This window comes from Diabrotica undecimpunctata, chromosome 5, assembly GCF_040954645.1.
Source record: "Diabrotica undecimpunctata isolate CICGRU chromosome 5, icDiaUnde3, whole genome shotgun sequence".
In the NCBI taxonomy this organism is placed as follows: domain Eukaryota; kingdom Metazoa; phylum Arthropoda; class Insecta; order Coleoptera; family Chrysomelidae; genus Diabrotica; species Diabrotica undecimpunctata.
This window is the reverse complement of record NC_092807.1, coordinates 4,126,485-4,138,895: the sequence shown is the minus strand read 5'-3', so window position 1 is coordinate 4,138,895 and position 12,411 is coordinate 4,126,485. Positions and strand designations below refer to the sequence as shown.

General features: G+C 30.9%; 1 protein-coding gene across 1 annotated transcript in view; it reads right to left on the bottom strand.

Moving 5' to 3' along the window:
• Positions 1-7,516, bottom strand: part of l(3)80Fj (lethal (3) 80Fj) — a 38,863-nt gene extending 31,347 nt beyond the window's left edge. Inside the window, exons 1-8 of the mRNA XM_072531371.1 lie at positions 7,460-7,516; positions 7,267-7,369; positions 7,006-7,201; positions 6,762-6,948; positions 5,998-6,150; positions 4,076-4,328; positions 3,031-3,407; positions 2,452-2,773 (exon numbers count right to left, since the gene is read on the bottom strand). Of these exons, the coding sequence (XP_072387472.1) occupies positions 2,452-2,773; positions 3,031-3,407; positions 4,076-4,328; positions 5,998-6,150; positions 6,762-6,948; positions 7,006-7,201; positions 7,267-7,369; positions 7,460-7,474 (1,606 nt within the window). The 5' untranslated portion in view covers positions 7,475-7,516. The remainder of the gene's footprint in view (positions 1-2,451; positions 2,774-3,030; positions 3,408-4,075; positions 4,329-5,997; positions 6,151-6,761; positions 6,949-7,005; positions 7,202-7,266; positions 7,370-7,459) is intronic.
• Between the last annotated feature and the right edge of the window lie 4,895 nt (positions 7,517-12,411).

Here is a 12,411-nt window from a genome sequence, read left to right as displayed (position 1 = left end):
GATATAATACATAACATAACATATACATTTTTCGTCCTTCAAGTCCAGATTAGATGAAATTTACAGGATATTACAGTTATTCACTGTAACTAAATTAACTAATTATTTTTTTTAAATCCTATTTTAATCAGTGGCGACCCCTGAGGTAGTGTAGAGCCATGGCACTACCTTGCTAACTATGCAGAAACATATTTTATCTTTAAAACATCTTAATGCCTGTTAATTATTTTGTGTGTTTTTCTTTTTATCTTCATAAATTATATAAAATCTGGCAACTATGTGCGCAATACAATTCTCACAACCGATACTAGCAACCCACTGCGGGCCGGATAATCTGCTGGTGCCAATATCATTGTGGCTCCTATGAAAAGAGAAACATTTTACGAGCATTCTTAGCTCTGAGTTAGCTCTTAGAGGTCGCGAAGAAACCAAAAATTCAGAAAACAGAGATATTTTAGAAGCTGGTCAATTTTAGCTCCGAATTGGACAACGACTTCAAAAAAAGGTTCATATTCAAAGTTCTAAATATTTTAAAGGTACCTCAATAACAACCCAAAATGAACTCCTTTAGTGTATGTTGGATGTTTACCACGAGGAAATTAAGAAAGAAATTGAACATTCTCCTTATGTTGGAGTGATTGCCGATGAAACGACAGACGTTACTGGTGAATTTCAATTAGTTATAGTTTTCCGATATTTGTGTAAAGGAGGAGAATAATGTTGAAGAAATTACAGATGAATAAAAAGTTTCTGATGGAGTTGCTGGTCTCCCACCAAGATAGATAGATAGATAGTTTATTTGACTGTAAGTTACAACAAGGTTTACAGCAAGTCAAAACTAAAATTATAAATATAAATTTTAAATAATTACAAAGTATAATATAAATCACTATAAAGTCATTACAAAAAGATGAAAACAATACACTAAAAATATTTAAAACATTAAAATACATATAAAACGTACAATATGGACATCATAATATAATTAAAATAATATTAAATTTGGTTATGTTGCAGCTTGGGCATTCACAGATACACTCTGGTAATATTCACCTAATGTATAAGGACACATGGTCACTAGGTACTCTTTGACTTGGTTTTTAAAAGCTGTAGTTGAATGAATGTTTTTAAATTTTTGAGGAAGTTGATTATACAGTAGTAAGCCAGTGACATTAGATGACTTCCTACTTATTTCCAAATGTCGATAGGGTACTACAAACTGTCTCTTATTTCTTGTGTTGTGTGAGTGAATATCACTGTTACATAAAAAAGTTCTTTTATTTTTATGAATTAGTATCAATAATTCCAAAATGTAAATTCCATACACTGTTAATATATTTAAATCTCTAAATAGGTTTTTACAAGACCAACCATACGGAACACCTGCAATATATCTGACAATACGCTTTTGGGCCTTAAAAACGTCCTTTATACTAGGAGAGCCACCCCAGACAGTTATACCGTAACTCATTGTCGATTGTACCTCAGCAAAATAAAAAAGACGAAGGTGTTGCAGACTAAGTATTCTACCCAAATTTCTCAATTGATAACATTTAGAATTAAGTTTTTTACATACATTCCAACAATGAGTCTTAAAAGATAAATGAGAGTCGAAAGTCACTCCTAAAAACTTCACATCACTACAACTCAAAATACCCTCACCATTGATGGAAATACTTAAATTTGGTTTAGTAGAATTTGAACGGGACCAAGCGCCACCGCAGGCGTCGATTGTACCTACCAAGTATGAATAACATACTTTGAACGGACTAAAACCGGTAAGCAATGTTTGTTCTTCGTGTTTTTATTGAACCAACTGTTGCACAATAAAATATGTAACAATTCTGAGGATAAATTACATACAATAATCTCAGGGCAATATTATTTATGGATTGGATGGTTGTGTATAGATTTTTTACTAATATTTGTTGTATATCCGGCTCGAAGGACCAAAAATATACGAGATAAACTTTTCTCTACTTTATTATGTAAAAGTTACAGCGAGAAAAATATTAGTGAATTGGTCAATTAAAGTTTATTGTTTATTCTTAAGTTATGAAATCTTCTTCTACTAATATTGGTAGTAGATCTAGCTGGAAGAAACAAAACGTATACGAGAGAAGAATTTTTCCACGTTATTATGTAAAACAAAGTAAACAATAGTGATTAAAGGATTAATTGATTCGCCAATTGAAGTTTGTTGTTAAGTTATGAACTTCTTACTAATATTCGTAGTATATCCGGCTCCAAGAACCAATAGCTATGCCGAGGAACTTTTCCCACGCTATTATATAAAGTAAAAGTGAGCAAAGTATTAAATAATTGACCAAAGTGTCAATTGAAGTTTATATGTATTAAGCAAATTGAGCTGAAATTTCCACAGGAAAGTGTTTTAATGGTGAGAATAAGAGAAACGCAATATTTAAATTCGAGTATAAAAAAAATACTTACTCTCTTCGGTAGTAGTGGATAGATACTTCTCCGCGAAGAAAATCTGTTTTTCCATATCCAGCACAGCATTCCAAACACTCTGGAAATCGTTATCCTTCTCTTTTTGAACACTGGCAAGTTTAAACAACAACAGAGCTGCGCAGAGGCCCTCAGTTACTGATAATGCGATTGTTGGTTGAGCGACGGCTTTTTCCACAGATTTAGAGAGGATGGGGATGAACATTGAGGCTTGGGGTATTGTTTTTGTGTTAAAAGTGGCGATCATACATTGAATGTAGGATATTTTCACTGCAGGGGTGGATGTTTTCAAACCAATGCCATTCTAAAATAAACAAATATGTTTTCTAATGGTAAGTATTGAAAAAAGGTGCAATAAAAGCATTTATAATAGATTTAATAGCCAATTTTAACTAACAAATGATTTTAATAACTCGTTTTTATTAATTTGCTGTCTGTGTTCTGGTCAAATTTTGTAATCGATTTAATACCAATTTCCCAATGAGCTAAAAACTTAAATTTTTTCAAAAGAAAAAATTTTTTGTAAACATTTTCTTTTATGTTAAAAATATGCAATCTTACCTTTAATATATCCAATATTTTTTTGGGCACATCCTGACTTAATTTGCTAGTCCACAACGACATCATTTCCAGAGAATGACACAAAGTTTTTTCATGTACCTCCGTTTCTAAAACCTTACCGAAAAACTCAGCAGCTACTACTATCAAAGCTTGAAAATGTTCAGGTGCTACCGCATTGCAGCTGAGATGGCCAGCACCTAATAAGACACTGATTTTATGATCTACCACTGTCAGTTTTCCATCCGACCCGTGGAAGACGGCGAAAGTTTTCTTGAGGAGTTCCTCTACTGATTTTTGGTCTTTGACTTTTTCGGCGAGTCTTTTGCAAGCGTCTGCGGCTTCAGATCGTGCTTTGTCATCTTTGGAATGTAAATTAGCTAGAAGAGAGTATGTGTTTATACAAAAATGTGATCTTAATAAACAAATACTTATTTTTTCAGATACATTTTAAAAGACACAATCACACACACACACACACACACACACACACATATATATATATATATATATATATATATATATATATATATACTTGCAACAATAATAGAAAAATCATAAAATGAAATACTAATAATCACAAAATTAGTGTTGAATATAATTAAGCAGAGGCACATACTTCTGTTTAAACTCAGACTGACCAACTAGCGACCAATATCACTTAGAATGTGACTTAAGTGATATCTCGAATGTTATCAGCACTGAACAAGCAAAATTTTCTCTTTCTAGGTCAAATTTTTCCAAAATATGCCAAAAGTTTGTATTTAATCCATTGTAACGCCTATTCTTTTAAACATTTTGATCAAAACATGGTGCACTTTGGTTTGCATTCCATAAACACCATTCGTAATGTATAATTTATTTGCGTAACGAATAAGGAAAGAAAAGTGCATACAAAATATTCATTTGCCTAGGAAAATGTGTCTTAAAGCCAATTAAATATACAGGAAAAAGTTCTGGCAGTTTAATAAACAAGAATCCATACAAATATTATAAAATACGAAGTACTACATTCAAGAATTGTGTAATATGCTATATAAAAACTCACCTATCAAACTGTTTCCCAAATCTCCTGTGCATTTACTGAGATCTAAATCCACTCCTGATATCACCAGTCCAACACATTCTAAAATAACTTCAGGATTTCTCAGCATAGCTTTCTGAAGGGCGGGAAGGACAGATTTGGTAAACAGTTGCTGATTGATTTGAGACAAGAGAGGATAACAAGCTATAATTATGTTTGGAGACGGTCGGACTTTGCAGCTGATGAAGTTCTTAATAAAGGTATCCACTAGCAAGTCCTGAAATAGTATAATAGTAATATATTCATTTGCATAACTACTAATATAATCATAGGTAATGATTATAAATTACAAAACATACAAACACACGCACACACAGAGAGATTTATAATTCGATGATATAGATAATTCACTACTTTTATTAACTAAAGAAACTGATAAAATTTTCATAGTTTCGTTTGTAATGCTTTCTATGCCAAGAGTTTATGAGTAGGTAAATTTTTTATAATTTGTAGAATCTTACTTTTTTGGTGAGATAATTTTGTATAAATATGATCAACATATAGTCCCTTATTGTTCATTTTTTGTTTAACCACACATTTTCCATAGTATAACCCACATTTGAATAATATCTATAAAATATTTCAGCCATTTCTAAAAGGTTATTTGTTTTTTTTTTTGTTACGTTAGGTCATAGAAATAACCTGGTTTATTTCTATGTTTATGCAATACCCTTTCAGACTTTTAAATATAGATATATATATATATATATATATATATATATATATATATATATATATTCTTTTAAATTTACTAAATTATTATGACATTTAGAGTCAATGGTTATGATTTCAGGATTTTTCAGCATTTTGTAATAATTGTTATTCTGTCGTCATTACTATCTTTAATTAATGTACCAATTCCTTTTTTTTAATTGTCTGAATATTATTACTACTAAATTGCAGCATTAATTTCAAAAAATCTTGCTTTTTTTATCCATAAAATACTTGGTTGCCTTACAAAGAAAATGGGATCAAAATGGTTGTTTTAGTTATTACACTCTCAGTCACCAGAATAGCTGTTTGACCATGACTTTTTTATATAAAAGTCTGACAAATAATTACATGTTTTCCAAAACTCTTACGGAATATCAAGCCCATCTTTTATAAATAATTTAAAAACATAAAAACTCACAATTTGGGAAAAGTTCTTACAAATTTATTTATTATTAAAAAATTTACTAACAATTATAGAAAACACTAATTTTTCTCTTAATATGCAATAACATTTTTGTTTATGGAGCAATTTTAAGTTACAAAATTTTGCTTTAAAGGTTATAGTGTTACATAGTTTACTCACAATACAGCAGTAAACAAAAGTGACAATTTTCCCACCGAATTGTTAAAAAAAAAAAAAAAATACTAAAAGCCTCATAGCGGTCCTGAACTACAGATGAACAAATTGCATTTTTAGGTAAAAAGGAAGCTATGATAAAGAGAAACTAGTAATTATTCCTACATTATATATGATTTTTTTCATGTGATTCCCCAGCTTCTAAGCTTTTTGCTATTGTACATACCACTGTTTTCTGTTTATTATACATAATGCAATATTTTTAGGTGATTTTCCAGCTCCCAAGCCTTTGCCTGCATTAGTTACACTATATTTTGTTCATTTAACTATAATGTGATACATTAAGGTGATTTCTTATCTCCGATCTTTTACACAACTACATTATATTTTGTTTATTACTCATGAGACGAGTGATTGCCAATTGCCAATAACAAACCTGTGAGTTTGATGTGTTTATATATAAAATACATATTCTTTTTTATATAAAAAAGAATCATAATATCATTGTTTTGACTTTTAAAATCCACAGGTTCAACAGTTGGCTTGGCAACAAGAATTTGAATAATTGTTAATGATAAAAAGTTAGTCTACTTACCATATATGTGTTAAGTTCTTCACTCTTAGCTTTGGACAACTTTTCAGCCAACAAAGATGCTAATACTACTATATACTGATTCTGTTCCACCTTTTTGATGACTTCTAGGTACATTTTTTCACTATCCGGCACACTAGACCAAGCTCTATGCATCTAGAAACAAAATACATGATTTTCCTATTACAGAGAAAAGTTAAATGCTAAGAATAACTACACAAATGAGTGTTACAAGATTTTACTGCTTCCCATTTAATATCTTAAATTTTTTTTAGCAAAAAATCACAATTACAGCTTTTAAAGCATATACCATCTTAGGATGTATATTTAGAGTATTACTGTTACTATTCTCCATTATATATTTTAATTCTAATTGAATTCCGCAAATAAGTAGTGAGAATAAATGAAAAAATAAAATAAATTAATTAGACTTTCAAAAAAGTGTCAATGACAAGCAAACTCTCTGTACTGTCATTATAGAAAAATAAATGATAAAATATATCAATAGAATTTATATAAATTAAATAAATAGTTCAAAATTCATCTGTTGCTATCAAAAATCAATCATGGGGTCAAAATAGATAAAATAATCATTCTTTTTATGGACATACTCCTCTTAAGAATGGTAAAATTTCACTAAACCAGCTTTAATCAGTTTGTTCATGAATACTGTTAAACATTAGATTACAACAGTTTCATGATTGATAATACTATCATAATTCTTTGACACAATTCAAATATTTTCTATAAAGCAAAAATGTACTCACCAAAGTGATAGCTTTTAGTTTCCTCTTCATGTTATCTGCACCAAGAATTGAGGTAACTAAATAAGACTGCAATTCAACTATTTGTGTAAGTTGTGCCTGAACAGTACCTGGACTGTGCTTCCAACCTTTTGTGAATATAATTGTAGACCAAGTCAAAGCAAACAGAGCAGTTTTGCTGGTGTTGTTGCTGTAAGATATTCAAATTAGCAATTTTACTCAAAGATATCTCAACTAATAAACTTACGTGATGACTATGTTCTTGTGTTGTGTAGCAACATCTACCAAAACGTTTGTGAGACATTTTACGGCTGCTTCTGGATGATCTTCTACCAGTGCTGTTACCAAATTCTTTACAAGCTGTTGTGATGATCTATCCCTGTATCTGGACAGAGTTAAAGGCAATGTTTTGGAAATTCCCTTAACGATGTTTTCGTTTACAGCTATAATGAAACAAACCGACATAGTAGTAATAATTCTCATATGGTTATTTTATAAAAATACTTACCCGGATTTTTTAAAACTCTAATAACGTTGTCAATAACCTCTTTCCTTTCCTTCAAACTTGCAGTTTGAATTTTATAGTGGATATCTTTCAAAGCACTAGTCAACTGTGAAGAAAAATAGAGATTAGCAATATATTTACGATTTGTTTTATTCAATATTATTGAAAATACTTATTCCACGTGAGGAAAACCTACCTCCGCATCTGCCATTTTCAAGTGTCAAAAGAGAGATGATCTGTCACTGTCACTGTTGCTGTCAATTTTATACTATGCTGTCAATATTTTATTTAGCAGTGAAGTTCGCACCTAATTGTTGACAATGTAAAGAAAATAAATTTTCTGATTTATAATCTGTATAAAGTGTTGTCTATGTAGTAGTAAGAGAACTATGTATCTGAATTAGTAGGAAATATGTTTGAAATTGTATAGATGTTCTATACTATAATAGAAGAAGTACAATACTGTAAACAAATATATTTAACTTTTAAATAGTCTTTACATACCTACCTATTATGTTATTATTTTTAAAACGAACATGACTATCAAAATTTTTTAAAATTATTAGGTACTTGATACTTTTTTTATAGTACTACACTATATTTACGTTTTAATGTTTGTCTATTACTATTATGTTTCGAAAAGAAACTAGTACGAACAATTGTATGAAGAACATTCACTCAGTTTATCAGAAATGAGTAATTTTGTAATATATTTAACATGGTTTAAAAGAAGAAAATTTTCTGAAAACCTGAAAGCCTGAAAATAATGTTTCAAATCTAAAATTGTCCGCAGTCATATAAATCCAAACAAACAACAACAAACAAGTATATAAAGGCGGAAAAAGAATAAAAATTTTGTTATTGTATGATTTTCACGTGGTTGACCTATTAATGGGTGGTTCACATATTTTTAAAACAAACTTTCTGTTTATATTTCGTAAGTTTCTATTCAATTCTATCGCTTCTATCTTATTGTGAGTTATTTAAACAGATTTCCCATTTTAGAGTTTTGTTTAAATTTCTTTGCGAACGTTACGAACGAAAAATGTGGAACTTGGAACTGATCGTGACACGTCTCTCGGAACTTTTTGGTCAATTGCTGAATAATTATTAATTATCTCAAGACGATCTCAAGAAAATTGAATAAACCGTCGTGGTGCTTCTAATTTTCCTCGAAGGATTTCGACGTACGTCAGATGATGATGAGGAAATCGTGGAAACTTATCTCAACGTGAGATAGGGATAGTGAGGGCGCTTTTTGGCGTTATTGTTGAAAAATACAGAACTCTATTCTGTAATTTATAGTAAATTGGTTGTTAAACTATTTCTGTTAATATTTTTTAACTTAAAATTAATTTTAAAATCAGTGATTTCAAATGGATAAAATAAGTATTCGCTTTTTATTTCATTTCTTCATTTTCTTTATAACTGTACCTATCCAAAAAAAGTGACACAATCTAAAGAGTCGCATTTAAGTCAATGTTTTTTTTCCCTGTAAAAGTATGAAACGCAATAAAAACCTTGTGAAAGTGATGGCTTGGTATGTAGGATATGTGTGTCTGATTGGTGAAAAGGAGAAGGAGGGATTGAAGTGAAGGAAGTTATGTTTTGCCCGGGGAAAGGAACATTACTGTGATTTGAACGTCAGAAGAAGCAAGTTGTTTTTGTTGCATATCCTGCAGTAAAAGTTAGCAAAGTTATTGTGTGAGAGGTGTTTTGTGTATGTGGAACGAGCCCCAAGGATTGGTAGCAGTGGACAACGAAAGTCATCATCATAAGTGGCTCGACAATCCGTTGTGGATCTTGGCCTGCTCACAAAGAAGTCTGATATCTTCTAACCCTTAGAATCTGTAGGTCTTCTTCCACATCATCAATCCATCTCATTCGTGGACGTCCTCTGCTTCTTGTGCCCTCTGGTTTTGAAAATGTTAATCTCTATAAACTAAACCTGGTACAAGCCCTCAGCCTTAGAGTACACATGTTGACACACCCGCTTTACAAAGAAGAATCTCTCAATCTACTAAAGTTCATTCTCATAAATAACTCCTATCCGGCATCCATTATTAATAAATTTCTATATTCCAAAAGCTATGGGCAGTCTATTACTGAAACACCTAACGGGCTGACATTAGCCTCCATTTCTAACATAATACAGATTAATAACTCCCCTCTCACTTCTGAACAAACCACAAATATGCTTCGCTCCCGTACTTCCCACAAATCACGAAGCTTAACAAACTTTTCAAAAAGTTACCTGTTAAAATAGCCTTAAAAACACCAGAACCTTAAGAAAGTTATTTTCGAAGACAAAAACTCTATTGGCCCCTCTAGAACAAACTAATGTCGTTTGTCATATACCCTGTGCAAAGTGCAACTCCTGCTACATTGGCCAGACCAGCCGCTCTCTTCAAGGTCGAATAACGTCCCACAAAAGCAACATTAGGATTTCTTAACCATCTTGTGCCCTTGCACAATATGCCATTTCAACTAAACACAGTATCGATTTCACGAATACCAAAATAATGTGCAAACAACAAAATTATCACAAGTGATCCCTCCTTGAAATGTGCCAAATTCTAAAACATCCAGCGTCCCTAAATAAAAGAACCGACATCGACAACTTGACCCAGATATATCACTCTCTCATAATACAAAACAAATAAATAAAAAAAACCCCTTACAAGACATGAACTTGTGTGGTTTGACCCTTGAAAGATCTTAAACTAACATCCAAATGAAGCCAGCGGTCAAAATTAAAAAAAAAATCACCAACAAATAATATAAACGAACAATAGTGCTCATATACAGTTTTTCTTGTGTTTTTTGTTTCTTTTTTCTCGTTTAGTTAGTTAAGTTTTAATGTTAAGCTATCGTAGAGTTTTTATAACATCTAAAAAAAAACCTACAAATTGTTTTTGTAAGTATGAATTAGTTGACGACTTTCATTTGCCAATTATTGACCGATCAAACCTCTGCAATTCAATTTTAAATTTAATTAACGGTAGTATTTTTTGCAATATATATATATATATATATATATATATATATATATATATATATATATATATATATACAGTGCACAGATTCTAAATGTGCCGGTGGGAGATGGCTTCTATGCGCTGTATTATAGTCGATGTATGAGAGAAAGTTTTCAAAATAATGAAATAACAAATAATAATATAAAATTTGTTATTTCTTTATTTCGAAAACTTTTTCTCTCATACACCAACTATAATACAACGCATAGAAGTCATCTCCCACCGGCATGTTTAGAATCTGTGCACTGTATATATATATATATATATATATATATATATATATATATATATATATATATATATATATATATATTATACAGTAATATAGTAATAAATTGATATATTGTTGGTTGAATATGTGGCCTTATCTCCTGGACTATAAGTCAACGATGGGGGTGAGTTTTAACACCCTCCTCGTCGTTTAATAGACTGTCGATGGCATGATATTGAGGTCGACCCAGTAGCCTACTCGAGGTTCACAATGAATGCCGTGGTATGCAACCAATTCCATCGCTGGGCTAAAAGAGAAAATGAAATTTAATGGAATAGTTAGTGCCGACGACGACCAAAGCTGGATCCAATACACTTTTTAGAGGGATGGTTCAGATCAATCATTTCTCTATTAGTTTTCGTATGTGTAACCCTAAAAATAGACGAATTGATGTCGATAATTAGTGTTAGGTTCATTTTTAGAAAGTTTTTGCACCGTTTGATAATTACTTTCATCTTAAATGTAGACAAAATTCTCTCATAGAGTTCAAGAAGGCCGGCCCAGTCAAACTTGAAATAATATGCTTCAGTTGCAGATAAGAATGAAAATGAAACAAAAATTTTTATAAAGAATTAAAAGTATTCTTGAAATACACTGAGAAAAAGGTATAAAAACACTATAGTGTTAGTTAGAGGTGAAGATAGAATCCCAGATTCTAACGAAGCTCAAGCAGAACCTCCTATAGTGAGTGATGATGTGCCTGTGTTATGTGACAGTGTTACAATTGAAATCCCAGTGAATCCAAATTTGAAAAACGAGCCTATTCAATTAGAACCGAAGGAGCCCATTCCAAGTTCATCACAAGAAGAAACAAACACATCTATACCGAGTGATGAAACATCCAATGATTGCAATATTAGAACGCGCTCTGGAAGACTAGTAAAAGCTAGAAAAATTGATTGGATGAAACATGACGTTTTTCTTTAAGAATTTCAAGATCTTCGTATAAATCTAATTTGAGGAATTTTTTTTTTTTTTTTTTTTTTGAAGTGAAGCGGATAAGTGAAACCGAAAACGTTTGGTCAATTTAACATAGCCCAACTGGGTTTTTTATATACCTTTTTATAAAGGATTTTATTAAAAAATTTTTTTAATATATGGTATACAGCCAAATACAGGAACTTAGTTTCCTTGTGGATTATATAAATAGTTACAAAGATTTACACCAAAAATAACAAAGAAAATTACATGTCATTATCCGTTTACATACAACTGGGAATTGCTACAAAACTTACAAAAAACACTGGGCTATAAACTGTGACAGAAAAAAATTATTACAAATAAAGAAATATCTTTAAAATGAAACTATTTATAGAGACGTTAACCTTCTTTAAAAAACCAAAATAATGTCAAAAATAATAAAGCTAGTTGCCAGTTGTCATATGCCAACATAAAATTTTTAAACAGAACAAATTCAAATGACAGCTAACCACGCCCTAAGACATATATTTTTAATTATTACAAATTCTTTAATTTTAATGAAAGCAATTATTATTATTATTAAAAAAAAGTCTTTACTTTAAAATTTAAACACTAAAAAATTTACCTTGATTTTCACTAAATTTCTTTATTTAACATATTTTCTGAAGTTGGAAACTGGACCTAATACAATTTCTGCCACTGGAAATAAAGGACTACATCCTGTATCTATGGTCTGGAACGACGACCAGGGGCTAATAAAGGGACGAAGGGGCCAGGGACGAAGAGGTTGAAATTAGCGGCACATTGGACACACCCTGGAAACGGCTTCTTAAAACTCAACAAATGGAACATGTTATTATTATTATTATTTTCCAAATTTGTTGTATACGACACAAATCTCTTAGATACTTAGAACAA